The 24,731-nt window shown below is 40.9% G+C and overlaps 2 protein-coding genes across 3 annotated transcripts in view; one reads left to right on the forward strand and one right to left on the reverse strand.

Moving 5' to 3' along the window:
* mllt3 (MLLT3 super elongation complex subunit) overlaps window positions 1–21,685 on the reverse strand; it is a 48,730-nt gene extending 27,045 nt beyond the window's left edge. For both annotated transcript variants that reach the window (XM_044022064.1, XM_044022063.1), the window contains exons 1-3: window positions 21,574–21,685; window positions 20,495–20,675; window positions 204–286 (exon numbers count right to left, since the gene is read on the reverse strand). In XM_044022064.1, coding sequence (XP_043877999.1) covers window positions 204–286; window positions 20,495–20,675; window positions 21,574–21,585 — 276 coding nt within the window. In that variant the 5' untranslated portion in view covers window positions 21,586–21,685. The remainder of the gene's footprint in view (window positions 1–203; window positions 287–20,494; window positions 20,676–21,573) is intronic.
* Window positions 21,686–23,562: 1,877 nt separating this feature from the next.
* Window positions 23,563–24,731, forward strand: part of focad (focadhesin) — a 37,505-nt gene continuing 36,336 nt past the window's right edge. Inside the window, exon 1 of the mRNA XM_044022059.1 lies at window positions 23,563–23,639. The gene's annotated coding sequence lies outside the window, so the exon portion shown is untranslated. The remainder of the gene's footprint in view (window positions 23,640–24,731) is intronic.

The following is a 24,731-nucleotide window of genomic DNA, read 5'->3' on the forward strand; positions in this document are numbered from 1 at the left end:
TCTTTCAAACCCAGTCACACGCTGCCAGGAGCAACGCGGGGCAAAGGGTCTTGCCCAAGGGCACGCCAGCATTTCAGTCGAGCAGAGCCCAAGAACAAACCCACAACCTTCAACTCACGCTTTTTTTATACAAGGGCTGAGGGCACGCGCGCGTCTTTGTGTGTAACAAGCAGAAATAAGTGAAGAAACACAATAACATGTACCTTGTTTTTGAAGTAAACTTCAATAGGCAAGATGAAGCCTGCGTATCCGGACTCCTCCACTTTGTACGGCGGATCCTTGCACACTGAAAAAGGGAGGGAGAGGAAGTTTGCCGTTAAAAAAAGGGGAGACTCGTTGACCTTCAGCACAAGGTGAGTGAGCGGTGTGGTGAAAAGAGGAGTCTGTGCTCATTTGGGTTAGTTGTGGAGAGCACAAAGAGGTCGCCTTTACCACATCACTGCTGTGTGGGCAGCAGCAGCGGAGGCCACGGGAGGACAAACCCATTATTAATGTAATTATCACGTTCTCAAATGGTTTTAACAGGGAAACAACACTCACTTATAATGGTGTGTGTAAACGCTAACAGTATTCTTTGCCTTAGAAAGTGTGCAAGTTATCAGTGAATGTACGATTTAAAAGAATAGCTCATGTTTTCATGCGATACAGTCGCCAACTAGGGTGAACAGTGCACATTTTCTGACTGGAAAATTAAGTTTTGTTTTGCTCCTGCACCAAACTCCATAGAGAAAATGACTATTTTACATTATGTCACACGGGAGGTTCTGTGTCTCCTGTTGTCTCTGATGATAGGATACAGTGTGTTATATTGTGATTAGGGCTTTATCTTCATAATTGATATATTCGTCTGTAATTCTCTCAATTAATCGGTCCATAAAATGTCAGAAAATGGAAATTATGATGTTCTTAAATGTCTTGTATTGTTCGCAAACCAAAAAAAAAGTTGTCGTTAAATTTAGTATTTGATGAATTATCACTTCATTGGGTAATTGTTTCAGCCCTAATTGTGATACGGCAGTTTGAAGCCCTTCAATTGGATTTACCTAGACGTGACAACACCAGGCAGCAGTAAACCAGAAACTCCTGTGCGCTAATGAGTGAAAAATGCTGATTTTCTCCATGGACCTTTGTGCACAGGAGTTTACAAAGCAACAGATGCTACAAATTGCTGTCTAGTTGCGAGATAAAGTGGCAAACGTATTCTCAGAATAGCATCCATTTAAGGTATTGTAGATTTATTTTTTTTAGGTCAGTCTTTTGTTAAGTGGCTAAACTCAGTTTTCCATTGTGTCCCCACTGGCAGATGTGTGTGTAACTGAAAGTTTGCCTGCAGGTCTTATGATGGCTTTGGGCACACTGGGTGCACACACACACACAGACAGAGACAGACACACACACACAGCGCAGTCAGCTCTTTGCAAGACGCTGAATAAATGTCAGTACCTAATACAGCCACATAACAAAAACCCCTGAATTATCCCGTTTACTTTCGAGCTCCATTCTCCTGAGAGCTCATTAAATCCTGTCTCCATTGCGTCCGCTCAGGTATCGATACAAAAAAAGGAAAAGAAAAAAACTAAACAAAAACAACAACTGGCGTAAATTAGAAACCAGAGCCTTTAAAAACGTATGAATCCAGCCAGCTGATGACAAGGTGAGGCCCACTCCCTCACGTCCTCCCCCACCTCCAACCCCATGGCCTTTCATAAAGACAAACAAGCACCAGTCGAGCTCAGGAGTTCCTCTCTGGAGGTGTGTGTGTGTGTGTTTGTCAGCTTCCATCCCTGTGGACCCTGCACACAAAAAAAGCACCAATTAGGCCCATGTATGTGTTTACTGGAAAAAAGCTCTCCGTTAGGCTTCAAGTCGCTCGTTGTTTAGATGATCCTTCAGCGGGAAAAAAAATCCCGAAATCACAGCGAAGGTTGCCGCACTCCATTATTTTCATGGCTGTACTGCATGCATGAATGACAATGTACGATGTGATAAGGCTGCGAAGTGAAAAATACTCTTTTTTTCTCTCCCATGTTTTTACTGAATCAATTGAGAGAAAAGTGGAGCGGGTAGCCTTATTTTTGTTTTGATTTTATTTTTTCATGTTTGAAGGGTTAAAAGAATGAAGCTGCAGCACCTAAGTAGGTGCTTTACTTTCACACGTTTTTAAACGCTGCACATGAACACCTAAACCTAAATGTGGTCAGTGACTAATTCATAAAACGGCACAATGAGGCTCAGAAGGAACGTCAAAACAAATAAAACAAATTTGTTAGACAAACACTCTTTAAGTAGACATTTAATAAGGTAGATTCAGTATTATAAAGGCCTCCAATATAATGAAATTGGATTTTGTTTGTAAATATCACAGCTATTTTTAGATACTGCAGTATTATCGTCCAGCCCAAGTACACTGTAGAGGTAAACTTAAGTGTTAAACTGAAATAAAGTGCCATAAAGGATCCGCATTGCACAGCACAGCTATAGTAGTGCTACTGCTTAATACAAATGAGTAAATAAAGCAGAGGTGGGGGGGGCGTTGTTGTTGTCTTAATCTAATGAAGCAGCAGCCTGTGATGAATCAAGTCGTTTTTTGGCAAGAACAACGTCCCAGTGGCAAAGAGAACAGTGCAGTAAAAGGTGGATTTGTAGAAAATCAATATAAACATGGACGGAGCCGTTTCTTCTACCACCATTACACTGTTCAATTAATTTTAACATTTTTAACGAGTGCGTTTAAGACAAAGACAAAAAAACATATTTTAGTGCCATGTACTTGACAGGTACCCAAAGATCTTATAAGGTCAAATAAGAAATGCAGAGGGTGGAAAACCACAGAGTAAAATGTCACGGCTGCCAGCTTGGCTCCGGTGATGAAGGAGACCATGGAAACATCTTGAGTTATCCTCAGACTTTGGCATCAGTCGAGTCATTACTGTGCTTTCCTGTTTCACTTTAAAGCCCCGCCCTCCCCCCCCTCCCATAGAGCAGCAGTGATTGATGGCTCAGCTGACTACTCCGAGGTCGACATCACCACTGGGGCCGAGCCATCCAAAACCCAATACCGCTGAACAAATATTATGGGTTAGAGTTAATTGTGCGAGCGGGTCAGGTTCAATTACAGCCGACTCAAAGAGCCCATTCACCAACACCACCTTTATATAAACCTGAGGTGGAGCAGGAGATGAGCTGAACCCAAGCCTCGGCATGGAAGGGAAAATTCACACTATAAACTCTGCGCATGTGTTGCGACGTTTTGCTTATTGGCAGGGATACACGGGCAGACATGATGTCATGCTGAGATATTTTCACTGCAGCTTAAGCCTGAACAATAGAGCGCTGCAAGAATGAGTCCTTAAACCAGGGGTGTCCAAACTTCTTCCCCCCCCACCAAGAGAGGCCAGATTTGACAATGGAAAAATACCTCAGGGCCAACTCGCCTTCCTGTACCTCTTGAGACCACAATTTGTAAGATTGTCATAATTCTTTGGAATATATGCAAACACACATCCTACAACCCCCACCATTGCTGCTCCCATTAATACTTCACAAATGCCACAGTTTTCATAATTTCAGTTATCATTTTCACAATTGTTACATCATTAACAATGCTGCTAGCATTAGAACGAAATAAACACTGCCTGAACAGGTGCTGTCGCTGCTACAAATGCCTTTACCAAAGTAATTTGTAACATAACTTGGTAGGAAACCTTACACAGGGTTCCCACACCTTGCTTGACATCAAATTCAAGGACTTTCTAGGACCAAAATTCAAAGACTAAAATGTGCTGACACAGCTTAAGATGGGAGGGCAACTTGTAAGAGCCGCTTCTCCCCATGGCGTCCACTTTTATTGATTTGCAGCATGAGCTGCATCAGGACAAGTGATTGTCCTTGGGATCTCGGTCAAAGTCAGTCTTTGTAATTTTCTTTGGCGAGACAAGAGATCTTGGAATTTTCACTACTCGCTCAACGTCCTGCTCTGTAATGTCACATCAATGTGTCCACAACACTGCTTGTAATTACTACTTGACGTTTGTTCTTCGAAACAGTAGGTGGCGTCGTAACAAACAAGGGAGACGTTTAGCTAAATATCAACAAAACTTATTTCTTAAAGTTTTAAAAAAGTTAAAGTTAGTTTTTATTAATTCCCTTAGGGAAAGTATTCCTCTGCATTTTGACCCATCCTAGAATTAGGAGCAGTGGGCTGCCACACTGAGTGGCGCCCGGGGAGCATTGGGGGTTGGGTACCTTGCTCAGGGGTACCCCAGCCGTTTTTGGCCGGGTGGGGATTTGAACCGGCGACCCTCCGGTTACAAGTCAAGTTCCCTTTCCCCTTGGCCACAGGCTTCTTGCACAAAATTCAAGCATTTTCAATGACCCATGTCTATTTATTTCAAAAACTTTCATTTGGGTACCTGAAAGAACTTCTCCTAGAGCTTTACCTCGATCGACTTCAAATTTCGTCAAATTTATCGGCAGCTTTGTCTCACCAAAAACCACAAAGTCACTGTCACATGACCTGGTAGGAAACCTTACAAGCTCCCCTTGCTGGATCCTTAAAAGGGAACTACTTCAAATGATCTATAATACTGCAGCATGAATTCCCAACAGTCAGTTAACCTCCAACGTTCCAAATAATCCATTCTGTGCATTATTGTCTGGTAAAAAAAACAAGTTGAGTGGTGAATACAGTATTGATACTGGGTAAAAAATATACTGTGAAGACGAGGCTGGAATGTGTGTTGGAACAGAAAAGTTAGGTCAGGTAACAGTTAAGATGAGAGAACAATAGTCAAGTCTCACGCAGACACTGGATAAAGGGAGTAATCTTGAAAAGAAAGTCAGGGAAGCATCTTGGCAGCGGTTCAGGAGTTCAGGTTGAAAAGGATACCAGTATCTGAAGGAGCGTCTGAGAGGCAGAGATGCACAATGCAACCACTGACCTGTAACTGAACATGTGCCAGTGGCCAGCGAAGCTTTCAAAGAGTGACATGACCGCGTTGTTTATTAACGTGGCCTTGGTTTAAACCGAGATGCCAATCACAGAACAATGCGAGTCACTACTTATTTGCCCTTTCTCCACAGACTGGTTTGTAATGAGGCCAGAGCCAACAGCAGGTCGGGCCACAAAACAAAAGACAAGACAGGAGCGTAAAAATATGAGATCCAACACGAGCTCCTGCAGTTCACTGATTTACTGTTAATGCCACGGCTCCTTCATTCCTAAGGCCGCTATTCATCTCAAACATCTACCTGGAAATAAATGCCAGGGGCGGCAAGAATCCACATATACTATGAAAACCACAGACAAGTTTCGATTTCAGCTGTAAAGTGCTTCACTCAGTATACGTAACTTTTATTAACAGCCAGATTTAATGGACTTTTAGTCACTTTGCTCTACATTGGGCAAAGGAACATTCCACCCTCACTGTTAACACCACTGCCTAGAGGAAGCTTTAACGCTGCATTGATGGATATGTTTATATTAACAAGGGATCTAAAAGATCATATGTAAAATGAAAAGCCAAAAGAATGCTAATGTTGCACTTTGTCTGCTGGAATTATAGGAGCAACTGTTTGCCAACACATTCCACACAGAATCTTTATTACACAATCAGCCAGACATGCAAAAACCTGAGTATTAGGAATTGATCCGTCGATTGGCAGAAAAAGAAACAGATTCATTATGTAACGCTGCAGTTTTCTCCAGAGTGTACCTTCACTGCATCTCTGTGCACTTAATGGGGAATTTAACAGTCAATTCTGAGCACCTCTCCAGATTTTGTGTGGGGCTGCAACCATTAATCAAACATTAATGTACTTGTAAATTAATTATTGGACAACCGACTGTGATTTCTCTTTAATGAATAGTAATATGTTCTGGTTTATTGGCTCCACTCTGGAAGGAAACCGAATACAAAAACCGGCCATTTTGGAAATGTTTCAACATGTAATGAAAAACAAAATCACAACCAGATTAACCAGTAACGCAAATAATTATTTGTGGCGGACCCTAACATTGATATACAGTGGGTATTTACAAATGTTCTGTTGAATTATGCTCTAATTTTGTTAATCGGTGAGAGCCAAAGTCAAGGGTGAGCTCTCACAGCGTTCAGTCAATACGTGAACACTTGCTTTTAGTCGACTACTACAGTATTGCCCTTTGTATGCATTAATTATGAGCACTGCTGCTGAAATTTCACATGGCTCATTAATATTGATGAGGAAGACAACTTGCACAGCTGACTAGTGCGATGCTGGTATCAAGAGGAGGAGGATGCAAACACACAACCTCAAACAAACAAACACACACACACACATACAGTGGCAGAACGTGCACAACACGTGCAGCCGCTGACCAAACCGCTCTGAGACAACAGAACACAGCAGACCGGCGGTCACAGAGACCAGAACCAAAGTTTCTCACAGTCCATGAGAGACAAACGGTTATTGGTTAATCCCGCGAGGCTACACATTAACACCGCTGTGAAACCTACGGTGTCCCTGCTCTAATACTGCACATTTCACATTAATTACCGAGGGTGGGTGTGGGTACTTAAACCGATAGGAACCTGCGCTGCCAAAAATTAATGACGTCTGCTGGGAATACTATTGGAGCGCTTTGCAATCATTAACACCTGTGTCAGGACGGCAGCCTGCGAGGACCGGGATGTGATTAAAAGTGTCTTGATTTGTTTGGTGGAGACCAAATCTGCACCAGAGTTAGTTTTTAAGGATTTAAATATTAAAATTGTAGACCAAGACCCCAAATACGGAGAGGTTTCTAGCCCACATGCTCTACTTATGCCAACACAACAACCAACTTTGCTTTATTATGCTAAATTTTTTCTCTATTAAGTTACAATTCCTTATGTAATTAATAAGGTTTTAATGTGAGAATGTTTTTAACACTTGTGCCAATACACGCAGCCAATGTAATGCAAACTTAACTACCTAAAATGAAAGCTTGGAACTGTCAAATTTGTCCCACCCTTTCATGATTTAGGCAGTCACTCCTCTATCATTAAGCCACAAGGCAAAAAATGCATTATTAAGAGATATGTAAAATATTTCAGTAAACTATCACGTGTGACAAAAAAAAGAGGAAACATCTGAGCTTTACATTGTTCTTCCAAGAATGTGAGTAAATATGGGTCTGAAATTACAAACTCCCAGTTCTATATTAGCTGAGATGGGGAACTGAACATGCCCACAGACTTATGCCAGGTCTAGTTTGATGTCCAAAACAAGGCACAAGATGCAGTACGAAAATATGACTGAATTTAGAGGAAAAATGTATTCATTTACCAGGCACTGACTGTCTTTGATGTGGATATTTTTACCGAGTTCGCCTGTCACATACAGAATGACAAGCCCAGCAGGGGACTGTGTCTCAGACGTGTTCATAACAGCAGGAGAATGTCCGACACATTCAGGTGAGGGGTGGAACCTGGGTTGGCAGAACAATCGCCCACTCACTCACAGTGAATTATCAGAAGCTGTGTTATTATTTAGAGATTTCACAAGTTCCTGAAAATGTCCTGCCTTTAGCGGCTCAAGTCAAGTTTCTTTGCAAAGTCTGTGCCGAATGTACAGCGGTAAACCAGATACAGTTCAGCCAAGGGCCAGTGGATTGAAAACAGTAGCACACACTCTGCCCCACTGTAAGAGGAAAGCACTATTGTGCGTGTGTGTTGTACTCCAAAAAACAAAAATCAGTGGCAGCAATGAGCTGTAGCTTTCCAGGAGCAAGTCACAACTCTATACACTATGATTATATGCAATGTAATAAAATGTGGAATAGTCATGATACGAGCCTCTGTGATAATGTCAGGTGGTGATTAGCAGCTCAGTGGGGATGAAGCGTCTGGTTGAGTGAACGCAGTCCCTTCGAAACAACCTCACACTTCAGTTTTCTCCACCGTCCTGCAGGAACTTCCCTGACCCCAATGACCCCACACTAATCAACGAACAACAAAGGCCCTCCAACACAAGCAGGGGCCAAGATTCATCTTCTGAGATTAAAGGCCAGGACGCAAGAAACATCAGAGTTTGCGTTGTAGGCCAGAGGAGGACCAACAGGTGGCCGGCCTGGGGCAGTTCAGGGTTGAGCAAGGGTCAAGAGAGAGAGACATGCACTCCTCACATCTCATCATGTAAAGCAGCTTTGATTTGGTTGAGCAGGGGGATTCTTCTCCTTCAGTCCCACCAGAGCCCAACAACAGAAAGAAACAAGATGATACATACAAGACCACAAGGGGTTGGTGTTGTTTCAGAACATTCCGACAGACATTTGGGATAACAGTATTCATGATAATTAAAAAAACAAACAAACGGTACAATGTTACCCTGAACACATCACTTAGATCATCTTTCCAGATTCTTTGGCATCCACCAAATCTGTACCATAATATAATAAGTTTGCCACAGAAAGACTTCCAATAGGAAAGTGGTGTTAGTGTCACTTTGTAAACTGCTCAGTCCACCACACCACAGTCCACTGAGAAAAAAACACATTGATTTTAGCTCAGAGTGGTTGAGCCATAGGTCACTAGGTTACTAATGGCCCATTTCCACTACACAGTTCCAGCACGGCTGAACAGCTTGACATGGAACTTTTTTTTTTTTGCTTTTCCAGAAGGGATAATACCTGGTACTGGTTTTTAGTACCTGCTCTGACGAGGTTCCAAGTGAGCTGGGTTACAGCTGATACTATACGTGACGTTAAGAGGGTCGGCACTGTAAGAGTCATGAGTGCGACATCCGACACAGGAATCAAACTGAACAAACTGTAGATCAGTTAAAAAAAAAAAAAAAATCCTGAAGGCATGTGTTAATCTCCAACATTCAACAAGGAAATGTATCGACGGCGCTGCCCAAAGTGGCGATCGCGAGCCGCATCACAACCCCTTCCGCCGCATCTCAATTCAGTGACTATGTCAGATGGAGTACTGAACGATTCTGTGAACAAATCTTTTCTGAATCTAATGATTCAATACACTGAAAACCAACGTGTGTGTGTGTCGCGTACAAAACAAAGTCACGGCAGTTTCATGCAGCCGTGCTACGATGACTCATGACCCACGTTGAAGAGGTGCTATAGTCATGAAAAACCATACCAAACCGTGTAGAGTCGAGCTGTACCATGCCGTGCCGAGGCATGCTGGAACTGTATCGTGGAAAAGTGTTTTGTGAATTCAGACAAGCTTATCTCTCGTTTGAGCTAGTTTCGGCCATTTGTTTGTTGTTGTCATGACAACACATTGTGGACACCACAGCGGCTAAGCCGTTTATATATCAGAATGCAGGCCGAATGAACACCGTATGCATATCCTGGACTACAACCACAGGTGTATGAAGCCACACCCACCTCATGGGACCAAACACAGATGGCGTGGAAAACCATGAAATCATGGTGGTAAACAGCACCACAGTGGCATGAGATGATGCTACCAGCCTTCGCAACCTTCCTGAGGAACTGGCATTCTGTTTTTTTTTGTTTTCTTTTTTACAATAAAGTTAAATGTATATGATTTAGTCATAGTCTGCTGATAATCACTGAGAAGTCCTTAACATGCAGTGGCTTGTTGCATTCAAGAACTGGAGCAAGCAAATATGAAACCCATCAAACAGTCAGAGTAGACTTGAGACAAACTGGCATTGGCATCATAAAACATCTTGCCATTCCTTTTCACGTGTTGTCAGATTAGAGCAGAGTAGCACTATGTCGAGGGAAACAAAGAGGGAAAAGGTTTTAATGAGGATGATGCTTAACCCGTAGTGCTTATGCGGCGCAGATCTGTGCCACAGACGCACCCTTGGTAAATTGCTGTGGGAATAATACATAACTCCTTATATGGACATCCTGGGTTTATAGGTCATTTCCATATTTGTGTTTCTTATAATTTCATCAGATTGCCAAGGCTGTACTGGGAAAAAAAAAGGATAGCAGCCTCTGTGTTCTAAGGGTTAAATACAACAGTAAAACTGTTTTTCTTGGGTGTTTTTCTTTCTTGTGTGTGAAACACAGTTCCTTCACAGTTATTCGTGAATGAGCGTGCAGGTTTGTTTTGATAATTTGTCGTCTATGGCGTGGAACCTTAAGTACTTGATGTACGTGATGATTGTTTGCTCAGCAGGCTTCACTGAATCATCCATTTTGAGATTATCCACGAGATAATCACTTCAGACAGTCTGATTCTAGGCTGCGACTAGTGAACTCAAACCGTTTTTCTAAGGTTTGAGTTTGAACCTTTCTGCACATTGGCTTCTTATTAGCGGCTACATTGACATAAAAAGCATCTGTGATGAGCTAATGCCCCACTCTATTGAGTACACGCCAAAGTAAAAGTACCATCAAACATATCAAATTGTGACTTTTCCCACAGTGAAAATAGTAGAGCAAAAACTTTGATGCTTGCCTTTTTGTCCTACGTTCCTCGAGGCAGTCCATCTCCTTTCCCCACCTCCAAATTACTCTTATTGTCAGCTAACCACTAAACTGTGTGTGGGCATAGGTGGCTAGAAACTGGATCCACCTGGACCAGCCTTTGGTTGGGACTAGTTTGTTCCTCCTCCACATGTGCTGCCTCGGAGCCAACAGCTGGGGCTCAGACCTCACATGCACAGGCATGCTAGCGAGGGAAGCGTATCACCGTACAGCTGCGCTAAATCTGCCACACTGTTGATTTAACTAACTACACTTGGAATCTTCACAGGGGCCGATGAAAGGGTTATGTCACAAATCTGATTTTTTTTTTATTAATAATAATAAAAAAAGACTGTGTTTTCAGGCAATGTTCACTTGGATCGTGAGACTTCCTGCATGCAGAGCTGATGTTTTGGTGATGTTAGAGTGTGCAGCAAGAGGAATTCTTCACAATATGACCAATTAAAAAAAAGGCTGGATATTGGATTACACACACACATACACACACAGTCAATTTCCAATTTGATTTGATGTTGCTTTAGTTATGGTTATTTCAGTAACAAGACCAATTTTGCGTGGATATCAAAGAGACTAAAAGCTTTGAACCAATTCTTCTTTCCGTCTTTAAAGCTTAGAAATGAAATGGTGCCTTCAGTGGACGAACCTCTTCTGGTTCAGCCATGGTTTATGTCCACTATTCTCTAGGCGTGGGAATCACAGGGTATCTCACGATACAATACGCGATACCAATATCAAGACACAAAGATTCTGTGATAATCAATATATTGCAAGACAATCACGTCGCAATATCCGTCTAACTGAAGAAAACAATAAGTGAAAGTCTATGTATTAAACGTGGACAGAGCATCTTTTAACGTAGCTTTCTCCGACATTGACCCGTTGTAAACTCCCTCTTCTTCGGCCAGGGCGAGTAAAACTTTAGAGCGCCTGAATTTGGTAATTAAAATGTCAAGGAGGACGATATGACATCAAATTGGTGGATTATAGTGCGAAAATAGATGTTTAAAGTTGGTTACTCTGCTGAATTAATCACTGAAATAAAAGTATATGAATCAAATTCCACCTCCAGCCACTGAAAGGTGAGGATATACTCATTATCTTTTATTACCAGCTGAACTTGTGGGTTTTGGATCGTCTTCGCCGACCATTTTATAGGCATATTTGTGCAAGGTTGTTCACAAAAAAAAAACGTGGAATTAGTTTGAATTTGATTGACTGATTCATTCTTCAACAAAAGAAGATCCAACCACCTCATTTCATATTGGCACAGCACCAGTACAATAATCTGTGACATTTCCATTTTGAAATGTCAGTTGTGACACTCGTGGTCTGATACAGCAGGTGTGAGGCAGATAAAAGCTTTTTACATCTGAGTACCTGTCTTTTCTGGGGAACATTTCTCTGAAATGGGAAATTATCACACTGGGTGAAAACAATTTGTCTCGCACATGAATAAACTATGACAACCTGAGTTACGGCGGTCGGTGTCGAACATTTTCCGTTTCCTCCCTTCAGCAAATGCCGCTGTGGCTGAATAAAGAAACACCGAGATGCAAAACGGGGAAATTTAAATGAGGGGGGAAATCACAGTTTTTACTTGGATTTTTCAATAACATGGACAATAATATTTCTCCTTTGTGTCGAATTTGGGCCTTGAGCCGCATGGTGTCATTCACTAATTCACAAACGGCTTCATTCCAGCTCCCCCCTCAGCCCACAAGTGATAAAGCCGTGGCCATGCTGGATGTGAGAGCAGTGCATCGGCATCTTAAAACATCTCGCTAATGTTTGTGCATGTGTTGATCAGATTGGAGCAGCCACACTGTACGTATGAGCTGCTCTTCGACAATTTTCTCTGCTTGAATTACCCAGATCAACTAGAAATTGGTCATTTATCACAGTTTCAGTGTCTTCATCTGTCAACTATATCTTTGTTTTTGTTTCTTGACTAGATTCATTCAAACAAAGCTTTTATTTTGAAATATTTGCAGGACCGACAGACGCACAGCTTCATATCGAGTTTTGGTATTTAGTTGAGTACATAAACATAAAAACTTAAATTATTCATGACCATTTTCAAAGGGAAAGGCTAAGTAAAACGTGCGCAGGCATCTGCTGTCGCTCAGGTGTAAGCAGATTTTGCTGCAAACACAGCAGACATACCAAGTCCGTCTGTCTCTGTCTTTATGATACAATTCACCATGAGTGCAGTTTGTGGGAGAATTCATGAAACTCGAGTTTACTGTTACGTTTTAAAGTTAAAAGGGCATTCGGGTGACGCTAATGCAGGAAGATCAGAGCAGTCGTGACGAGTAGCTGATGCTAAGAGTGAAGCCGTTTGAAGTTTGGCAGGAGCTTATGCTGCACTCAAGTCATATCAGAGTTATTGTGATGATGGGTCTCAGACTTTTATAGACTTTTCAGTGTTTTTTCCCCCCTTTCTGTGATGGAACATGCTTGTCAAACATTGCAGATAAGTTAACTAGCATTTCCTGTGTCCCCATGAGCAAAAAAAAACATTTCTCTATGGACTTTGGTGCAGGAGAGTGAAGATATCAATGGTTCTTGGGGCAAGGGGCATGCATAAAACAGACAGCGTTAATTATGCGTCGGTAACTTTTTCAACCATTCTTCAAGGATCACTTCAAAATTTCACCCATATTATTATTTTTTCCAGACGGTGTTACTTAAGGTAAACAGTTTAATCTTTGAGCTCCATTTAAACAGAGCCCGTTGCTCCTCCTGACTGAAATCTTCCAGCTACGGTGTCAATAAAAAGACAAATGTTTTATGGCAGGACCAAGTGAGAAAGGAGAGCAAGGGCTGCCAGCAGACAGCCCATATAAAGCAGGCTTCAATAAACCACTTCCTCCATCGTCCTTTCATTGACTGAACAGAGGGAAAACCGGCATTTACAGCTCAGTTCCTGTTATTTGGTGGTGGCTGCCCCGGTTATCTGTGCCTCCTCCTCCTCCTCCTTCTTCCCCATCCTTTCATGCCAACAGCAGCAACAGCAGCAGCAGCTTTCATGGCTTTTGCTTTCTTTGTGTTCCACCAAGACAAGTAGGTATGATGACGGAGGAATCGTAAAACAATTACTGGCAAATTCCGACAGCTCTTTGATTTTGGCCAGACCCTGGAATAAAGGGGGTGGCATCTTGGGGACCTTTAAACAGCGAGTCAGGTATTTCCAGTTTCAAATGCGACACAAACAGCCTCACATTTGGTCCCCGACAGCAGAAAATGCTCCAACATACTTAAGCCGCAGCTGCCGGATCACAGATTCCTGCAGACATTCTTAGGGACGGTGCAAAAGGAAAACAAGACGAGGTGAATCCGCTAAAGTTTTCTCCACATGGAGACAAGTGTTTTGGGAGCCAGAGTGAGAAAATACTCAAAATACTTGATGTCATGATCCTACCTCTCTTGAATTCAACATCACTTATCTTTTTGTAACTGTACACATTAGAATGTATACTTACTTGCTAGCAGGGACGCACGATATTGGACTTTCTGCCGATATCCGATAAGCCGATATAATGCTTGGGCCAATAACACACATATGTATATTTATATATTTATATATACACACACATACACACACATATACATACATACATACATACATATATATGTATATATACACATATATAAATATACATACACATATACATACACATATATACATATACATACATATATACATACACACATATATACACACACACATATATATATATACACACACACATATATATATACACACATACATGCATACATATATATACACATACATACACACACATATACACACATATATATATATATATATATATATATATATATACATATATAAATAAATAAAAAGTACACCTATTCAATGACCAATTTCTAGTTGATCTATGAAAAATCTATTCATATATTCATATGATCTATTAAAGCCAATATCTGGCGATACCGATGTCTTGCCCAATTATATTGTGCATCCCTACTTGCTACAGCACCACATACAGGCCTGGCATATGTAGTACAGTGTTTTGTGTGGAGGAAAAAAAAAAATTGTTTGCAGAAAACTTTTTCAAAACGACAAAGAAAATATTTAAGTGTTGTTACGTTTCCATGTGGATCAGCACCGACACATATTCAGCACTTCATGCAACAACTTAATCCATACTTTTGAACAGTCTGATGCGCCTCTAGGCTGTGAATAGGTGTATTTTAATCCGGAACAGGTTACCCAATTAGCTGACTCATCATTTCAACCACTTGCTGAATATTTACATAGCCCTAGGGTAAAGTGTGATGATGATGTTGCTTTTGAAAGTTTCATTCAAAACGTGCAGATCAGAAGAGAAACTGCCCGTGCAGTACACTCACTCACTCACTCGCTCGCTCGCTCGCTCACAGGAAAGTCATCTTTCATACCCTGCGAGGATATTGATAGAGTGCAATCATCACAGCTCAGGGAGATCACACAAGCAAATCCGCAGCAAAGAGGAAAAAAGAAAGTGCCGCAGCTTCTGAGACATATTTCACCCCGAGGATCTGTATCTTATGCATAGGTCACTGCAGTGACTTGACTTATGTGGTATGTGCACACAAGCCGCAAATTAAGCTGGCGCGGTGGATGAGGGGAGTTAAAAGGTTTCATGCGAGCGTTCCAGAGAGCCCAGGAGATGGCCAGAGGCGAACATGTTGGCCCAATCATTAAGGCATCAATCTGAGGGTGTGTGTGTGTGTGTGTGTGTGTGTAATGTGTACACGGCAAGGGGCTTATACCGTCGCCAATCTGGCTCACAGAACAGACGGCTCTTTCTTTAAGGAAAGGAGATACTCTTCACGCTCAACTATTGTTGCCTGCTTTGACTTTAAGACCTTTTGAAAAAAAAAAAAAAGCCAAAACAGGAGGTAAAAATTTAGCTCCGAGTGAAACCGCTGAGGAAAGCTTCTTGAGTCACAGGAGCAGCGGTGAATCCATTACATCCACGTTTGACAAGTCTCACACGCAGAGAATATTTGTCTTACAGCGAGTTATTTTTTCCTCTTTTTCTGACATTCAAGAGAAAACTCTTTTAGGATGAATGAATTTTCTTCTTTTTTTTTTAAGTGTGGTTGTATGCGGTACTGAATCAGTTTCATGCCATTACTGAAACCATCAGAAGTAAATGCTGTTTTTGGCCACTAGGGCTCACCTGATAAAATCTAAGCCAGGGGTTGCCAACCTTTTTGAGGTTGAGAGCTACTTGGAGGGTAGAGAATAATATGGAGGGCTACCATATTAACAGTTTGTGCAAGTTACCATTTAAGTGACGAATATTATCCATTTAATTGCCTACACATCAATTCCAGACGATTATCACAGTTTTTCATATACTGTAGATATCATTGATATTTTACTGAGTGATCGGACAACCAGGAGCTCACGGGCACCATGTTGGTGACCACTGGTCTAAGCCATCCTTAAGTCAACTATATCATAGTATGATTGGCATTTTGCCTCACTATCGGACAATCTTTTCTGACTAAAAGTGAAGTTTGTAAAAGTGATACTTTCTAACACCAAAGTTCTTTAAAAAAAAATTGACAGTTTTACAGGGGACACTGGAGTTGCTAGTCTACTGCTGCCATGTTTCATCATTTGAGTCACTTTGTTGAATCAAAAGAAAGGATTTCAAAACACCAGAATCACAAAATGACACCTCTGAACTTCCTGTGTGCCGTGATGCAAATTCGCTGATTTTCTCAATGGACTTTGATATGGGAGAGTGAGCAGTTGTGGCCAAAATCAGGTTTTTCAACTGAAATTACCGCAGTTCTCCAGGGATTATCTACTGCATAGTGCACATGTGATCATAAACTACAGCTGAACAGGATTTAGCCACCGCATGCACTCAAGACATCCGAGGAATTACCCGCTGCCCTGTATGCAGAAGCCATATGGAAGTGCACATCGCCTTGAATCAATTGTGAATTATCCCCGACTCCAGCAGTAGCAACAGCAATTTTTTATTTTTTTTTGTTTTAAACAAGAACCTGGAGTGTACCAACTCTGTATGAACATCCCTCTCGAGTAATCTGATCACGAGCAAACCCGCTCAAAGAAACCACATTCAGAGGAGGTTTGGAGACACATATGACCACACATTATTTTACACCAACAGCAATTACTATTGATGCCAATACTTGGCAAAACGTCCAAGTATCTGGGTTTTTGTGTAGACAACCAAGACGGCAGCATTACAGCGTCACATACAGGTCTGGCACGGGCACAATTATAATGACAAAACTGAAGCGACATTTCACATTTTTTGGGGGGTTTGGCATCAATTTTGAATCTTTGAAGATAAGAATTTTTAGGAACAAAAAAGAGCAAGACTGACATGAGCATATAGGAAAAGCGCTGTTTCCGTATAGATAAGGCCGAAGACGCTACCACACTAATAGAAAACACTGTGGTCTTACACCCTCAGGTCTCATTTATCCCTCTCCCTGCACTGCACAGACCACAAATCTCAAAAAGAAAACCTCCTTTCACCAAGCTGCCCCATTACACGCTCTTACATCTTTCCATAAAAATGACAATCCTGTGAAATATCACAAACACCTTTGAAGGGAAGCCATCTCTGGAGTGGATTAAATGGCAGCCGAGGCTCCAAATGAGGTGCTTAAGCAGCATGAGCCGCTGCCGCCTATTGGCAAAAAAAATAGCACCCCCACCCACCCACCCCCTTCACTGGTTGCAAAGAGCTCCTTTACCTCCATTTGTTCAAACGACGCTGCCATTTGGCTGTCGCCATGGTGATGCCTCAACACTGGCCCGTTAACCGCGTGGCAATAATGAAGCACGGTGGCAGCTTTACTGACTGGTTCGCCATTAATCTTAATGTGCGTCTGGCAGCTTCTCTCGGCTGCACGACAAATCACAGGGAGCGCGAGAGGAAGTTACACTCCCTGATCGCTTTCTCATTCTGACAAACAAAATTCATAAGACGGTTTTTTTAAACGGAGAAGGAACCGTGTGAACGAGGAGGGAACAGCCGATGAGGGGGGAAAAGTGGCTTGAAATCCTCACCCGTCGTCGGCGTCGTTCATTCGACACTCACCTAAACTAGAAGTGGCGTCTTAAATTAAACCTGCACACGATTTGAGCAGCAGAGAATGATTTAGTTGTGTGGTTTTTTTTTGTTTTTTTTTTTAAAAAAAAGCAAGTTTGAAATACGATCACGGCTCCCTGCTTTCACTTTGAAATCCTGACAGGCCATCGTGGATCCTCGGCCCAACATGACTAACGCTTTCCTGCTGCAGAATCATGACGCAAGGTTCACTCACACACACACACACACACACACACACCCACACCTCCATTCATCCAACACAGCCGTCACTAATGGATGGCGAGACCCAGGTGGAGGTGCTTCACACCACAAATGTGTCCAGTCACATTTTTTTTTTGTTCCTCCTAACTCTCGTGACACTTTGAACTAAATAATAATAATAATAATGATAATAATTTTAAAAAAAAAGATTAATTCCAGCATGTGTAAAAATCTGGCTTCACAGACCAGGAGGAACAGCGAGATGTCAAAATGATGTTCCAGTCCATTTAGTTCAAGATGGTTCCCTTTCCTCCTCGCACTAAATATCGGGTTTCCAAGGCGACACAGCGTGGAGCCAATCACAGCTACTTTCCCAAAGCTCCACAAATATTCCCGCTGTCCATAAAAGTTAGGGAGGAAAACAAAGAGGCAGACATTATTTATCGACGGGGGGGGGACTCTTTCTGACAGGCTGACTTTATGCTCTCGCTGCGTTTAAATGCCTCCCGTTTAAAGTGGATGGCGGAACTCCACGCGAGACACACAGGTGAGTGAAAAGTGTCTCCAATCAGAGCAGAGAGACTGACAGGAAAGGAGACAGTGTATAGCTACAGTTGCTTTTACTATACATTTGGGTAAAGCAATGACAAATGAACTAAATCAAATTGTAATAAAAAGGTTTAATTTTTCATTTTCTTGGTCGAGATTATTCAATTTCAGGTCTTACTGCTTCTGTGATTTATGAATTTGTGTGAACCCCAATGAATGAAAATGACTTTTCAGACTTTGCTGATGCTAAAATTGAAATAACTGATCAGACACACTGGCTGCATCGAGGTTTCTGTTGCTTCAATTTGAATTAGTTTTAAAAGTGTCTGTGACTGTGCCAAAAATGACCAAAAGCTTCAGAGAGATACATGTTTGAGATGTAAATGAATTCTAAATTCATCATTTTTGTGGAGTAGATGCAGTCCAGAGCTGCTAAAACAAGTGTTTATCGTGTTTCTAGTGAACATGGTGACGTCTCATTATCAGTCCAGCAAAACTTGTGTAAGGATAATGTGACAGAATTGGAAACATTGCATTTTTCTGTCTTGAATCTGACCGAACCCAAGGGAAAACAAATCAAACACAAGACCATGTGGCCATGAGGAAGGAGGAACCTCAGCGGAACTAACATTAGCTGAGGTTGCACTGACTGAAATGGAACCAACTGCTTCAAGACTTTTTGGTCCAGTGTGTAAAATGGTACGGTTACTACAGCTGCAACTATCAAGCATTTACTTGATTTTTTTTTAGCTTTTTTGGTCCAAATATTGAAAATATTGAAATCTGTCGATCTGTGTTTCCCAAACCTCGGAATGACGAGGTTCTCAGAAGTCGAACGATCAGAAAACCTTCACTTTTAAGCAGCTAAAAACTCAGAGAACTTGTTTTGATTACTAACGACAAAAACAACTCAAATATAACTCAATACTGATATTTACAAGCAGAATTACTCACAAAAACATCTCTCTATCTCACGGGATAAACATGTGCTTTTGTTTTGTTATTGCATGAGGCAAAATCAGAGGAATCATTAATGACCTGTAACTAACTGCTGTTACTGCAGCTGTAAACCACATGTGCATGTGTGTGTGTGTGCGTGCCAGTACAGTATGGAGACCACGCCACACAGCTAAGTTCGCCACGAAAAGCAATTACCGCGCTAACCTTGACTCTTGTGTCCCAATGCTTGAATTTCCGGGGTCACTGGCTGGTACGGGAGCTGAGTGAGCTCCTGAGATGAGGAGCAAATATCCGCTGCTCCTTTACAAGCGACACCCTCTGAGCAAGCAGCTCTTACACACAACATATCAGCGTAAAAAGGACGATAGAATAGCAATAAAATAGTGGACAGCCAATAAATGAGCTGATACTCTTCTACCCCTTTCTGAAAGGTAGAAACCAAAACACAGGACCTCTGAAGGACCCTGAACTACTGACACGTGTTTGTTTTTTCTAGGATAATTGCACTAAACTCTTATTATTATTATTATTATTATTATTATTATTATTATTATTAATCATCATCAGGAGAAAATCACATCATATAGACACAAATATATGCACTGACACATAATTTATGCTAAGCTTGCTACCAGCCGTTAGCAACCGTGTCTGTACGAGAGCGGCAATCTGCCTCTCCACAAGACGGGCAGATGCATATCTGTTCATACCAATACGTTAAAAAATGTCCTATCAATATCATCGATTATTTAGACGGCATCTACAAACATATCTCTATCAGTTTCACGTCCAAAAGCAACAACAGTATTTCAACAACCACAGCTCTGCGGAAAAAAAAAAGAGATTGGAACGTCATAAAAACACATTTTGCAACATTAACCAGCGTTTAAAATCTCCTCATTCTGTCGCCCAAGATCATATAACTTAATGTCACAGCCTCTTCTTGGAGCTGAAGTTTAAAATGCACCACTCTTCTGTTCGCAGCCAAAATCCACTGCACTTTCTGCTGCACAACACATTGATTTCACACAAGGAGAAGATTGGAAACACAACAGATTTCTCTACTACTCTCCTAAACCTCAGGAGTACAGTGGGAGTCGGCGACTCTGCTGGTTTGATCATGTGACAACTGTGGACGCTTCCCCCTCACAACACAGAGAAACTGAAGAAGCCACTGAACACACAAAGCACAGCTTAAGATATTTTTTTTTTTGTTTACCTCTTTTTGGCTTAGGGAAACTTTCGTGCAGGTGAAAAACTACTTTCTCCACAAAGTGCTGAATGTTGCCGTGGTCTGGTCCTCGGACAAACACCATCCAGTCGTGGGTAAAGCCTTCCACTGTGGGTTTCTTTCTCACTTGGGCACGGTGACCAAGTTCTAATTTCACCTGAACAGCACCCTGAGGAGAAAGAGGATGTTGGGTTACTGCTCAGATCAAAAGAGTTCCATCAACGCTTATAACGCAGTTACAAAACCCAGGCAGACACTAAAACCTGGTTTGTCCTTTAACAGATGCTTTAACAATTTAAAACCCCCGAAAAGCAGACCTAAATAGAAAATTCTGATTTAACAATGTCACATTCACACATGCAGAAAAGAACTCCATTCAAAAAATGGCAGATTTAAGAAATTATTTTCTAAATTGTGCAGATTGAATGCCACTGTCCTGACTGCAAACCTCCATGTGCATAACTTTCCTGCATGCACAGCTCAGTTAAACAGAATGTGCAGATTTGATGCACATTCCCGCATGCAGAACTCCATTAAAAATTCTACATGGTGAACTTAGCTTAAAAATATGCAGATTTAATGTCACCTTGCTCTTTCACTTTGGGAGAACGTGACTTGCAACGTGAAAAAGTGGTAAATATAATTTGTACTCACTAAAAACTACTGAAATGCACACAGTGCTGTAATATTACCCGGATACTACAATGTTAAAGGAAGGGAAAGCCATGCGGAAAGTTGTCATCTTACCATAATTATGTATGTACGCACATTGTGCAAAACATATGCCGCATTAAAGCATGGAAAGTAGTCATTCAAAGCCATAACTTACGCATCCGCGAAACCGCCTAATTTAGCATGCAAATTGAGAAAACATATTAAATTGCCAGGGTTTTGAAGGGAATTCCGTATTACAGGAGCAGCGGCACACGTATCGACTCTAGCTAGTTGCACGGCGTGAAAACCCCTCGTTCCATCGACTCCTCCGCTCCGCTGTGACAAAACGGCAAATATGTCCGAACACGGTCCCGTTGGACCGCGACAAGCAGACGCTGCGACAGTTCACTCACCGAGTTGGCCATGCTGGAGGCCGCGCGTTCCTGTTATTTCATGGAGAATGAGTTTTAAACGAGAGCAGAGGTGAGGACGGCTCTCCTGTGACGGCGGACATGGTCTTCTGGACCCAAGTGAGACTCAAGACTTTCAAAGGCTCGCCGGCTGTCAATTACCCGGAATAAGCCAGCCACGTTCCGCTTAACACTTTCAAAATAAAAGCCCCAGTTAAGACGTTCTTTGGGTAACATGTTTTCTGCATATGTGACTTAGGAACAATCACCACTGATTTAAAAACAACAATAATAATAATAAGAATGATGATGGTAATAATAATAATAAGAATAAGAATGATGATGGTAATAATAATAATAATAACAACAACAATAATAATAATAATAATAATAATAAAAATAATAATAATAAATCATGACTTCAAGTTCTCCCTTTGTACACCATAAACATATTTCACTATCTACATTAACTTCGTTGACTAATAGTTTATCTATTCCATTTATTTGCTTGTTTGTATGTTAGACCAACATTTTAGCAAACCCTGCATGTTTCAATTAATTAATTAACTGGACAAATAATTAAAACACACACATAAACAAAGAATTTAGAACAACACTAGGATTGAAGTTGCCAATACTATATAATAGGAACATCTAAGAGTAATTGAATTTAAATATACTGAGTACTAAAATGTTGGTATAATCCTATGAGTGAATCTCCAGTCTCTCTCGCATGACAAATTCATGCTGTAGACAGAAATTATAATTTCAATGAAGAGATTATTGGAAATTCACACAGTCATATGATGTAGTATCTGTGGTAGTGAATATTGAGTTGTCAGCACGACTTTCAACCTATTTTTCTTGTCTACTTCACACTGTCAATTCTTAGATATATTTGTTTTACACTGTACAGTATGATACAATCATAATCAATGTTTTCCCACTAAGTATAAGTTAAGTTGTAGCCATCATAATCTACCAATTAAAATATATAAATGACATTATACTCAGACAGAACTCGGAAGATATTTTTCAGATTTGTCTTGACGTTTTCTTAGCCCTTTTGCCCTATTATTTTGAAACTGCGTCCCCTCCCATTTCCTCTACTTCCCTGCCTCATTTCTGCAACCTTTATTGCTTTCAGGAGAAAAGCGCACGCGCAGCTTGGCGTCCCCCCCCCGCTGGGACCATAGATTTTTAGCACGAGATGGAAAGGGCCAATAACAGAACGGCAGACACGCGGACCAACGAATCAGATGGCAGCAACTTTCCTGCACTGGTGTTGCCTTCATGTCCCAGCGGAAAACCCAACATCCACAGGGGAAAAAACTGAAAACGCCAATTTATAACAGTTTATATTTCTCTCTCACGTTATTATTGTTATTAGTTTTTACATGTAATCTGGTCTACAGGTTTCAGTAGAGAAGCACAGAAGCATTATTTATCAAAAAGCTAAACATTTGATAATGTTATGATTTATGAAATTTATGAATGCACAACAAATAACAAAAGTCATTTAAAAAGCTGAGTTCGAAAGTTGAAAAATTAAATGTTAATTGGTGTTTTCTTATAGGAGGGCGTATAATATACGACTTTCTAAACATTTTAAATTAAAACTCCCTTAACAAACAACAACAATTGTACCTCACTTCTTGTTCTAAAATTTAAATTTGAGTCACACACAGACAAACACAATTAAAACCGGTAATTTATAAAAAAAATTACGGGTTTATTTTGTATTAAACATTACCTTCCATGGCTTCGCCACAAGGTCCTACAATTCACGATATTCTAGAGTTATTGATATAGCAGCTTTAAATATTGTTGTAGTGTTGTATGTGATTTAAATGCTGACATTCTTTTTACATAATATTTTTTTGTCATAACATTTAGCACATATTAACGGTTTCTTGCAATATATTGGGACTATTAGACAGTGACTGGCACAAAAATGAAAGAGAACCGCCATGGTGCGTTTATGGCTCGTCTCAAATACTTTTGGTCCTCGCTTCACACCGTAGTTCCAGGCATCATCATGCGCGTTCATAGGAGCCTGATTGAATGAGGTAAAGTTTCTTTAGCATCAACATTTAAAACTTTAATTAAGTTCTAGCCGAAAGGCTAATGTGCCACTTAGGACGCCAAAATACGGATACAGCCCACCTGCATGTATTACAATGGTCCGTTAGCTTTAGCTTGTGCTAATAGCACCGGTATAGCTGTTATTAGCCGGTTCAGCTAACTTAATTACTAAGCTAACTCGTTCACTATACTTCCTATAGTTATAATTAAGCAGTATTTCAGGAGGTAAACAGTTGTTTTTTAATCCCATATACATACGTAAGTGCTTCGTGACTGTTGCATGTACGACATCAGGACTACGTGTAGCTTGAATACACGCTGCACTAAATCCTATTGAAAAGTCTCTCAAATTAATCTTCCTCAACTTATTACCGAAATAGTGTAATACTTAAATCACATTCAAAAACATCTTCCGACAAAGAAGCTCTTATTCTTTATTTCGGCTTAACTATAACGCACGACACTGCATGTGTAATGACATAAGAGCAGGTGACAGTAGAAGAAAAGCACAGGTGTAAATAATCAAATGAATGATGGCTGAATTCCATTTAGCTTCCTCAGTTTCATGGTGCATGCTGGCTCACTGTCACACTGTCCTGACTTGCATGAACTGAACAGAACCATCGTTAGTTTCATAATTAGTTACACCTGTGAAAAATGTGTACTCATGTATTACTTGTATGTATCATATTATTTGGTGGAATTGCTGCTGTTTGCATTTTAAATGTTGTCTAACAATACTGTGACATGCTATGTGAATTTTTAGTAAGTAGGTAGGGCTGAAAAAACCCCAACATATTTACGTATTATTTTTTTATTTATTTTTTAAACTGTTGGGAACATTGTAGTTTATCTCCAGATGGCTGACCTTTGAAGCCGACAGGTGAAAGGTCAAATATTTATGTTTGAGAAGCTGGGATCAGGCAGCTGTTGACATTTGTGCCCCAGTCATGATTATGACTTACTGTATCATGACACAGCACATTGGCCACAACAGTAAAGCATTAGTAAGCTGTATTTGATAAAATGAAGATGAATTAATCAATATAAGAACAGGAGCTTGTACAATTCTATTG

The sequence above is a fragment of the Solea senegalensis genome, linkage group LG3, assembly GCF_019176455.1.
Source record: "Solea senegalensis isolate Sse05_10M linkage group LG3, IFAPA_SoseM_1, whole genome shotgun sequence".
Taxonomy (NCBI): domain Eukaryota; kingdom Metazoa; phylum Chordata; class Actinopteri; order Pleuronectiformes; family Soleidae; genus Solea; species Solea senegalensis.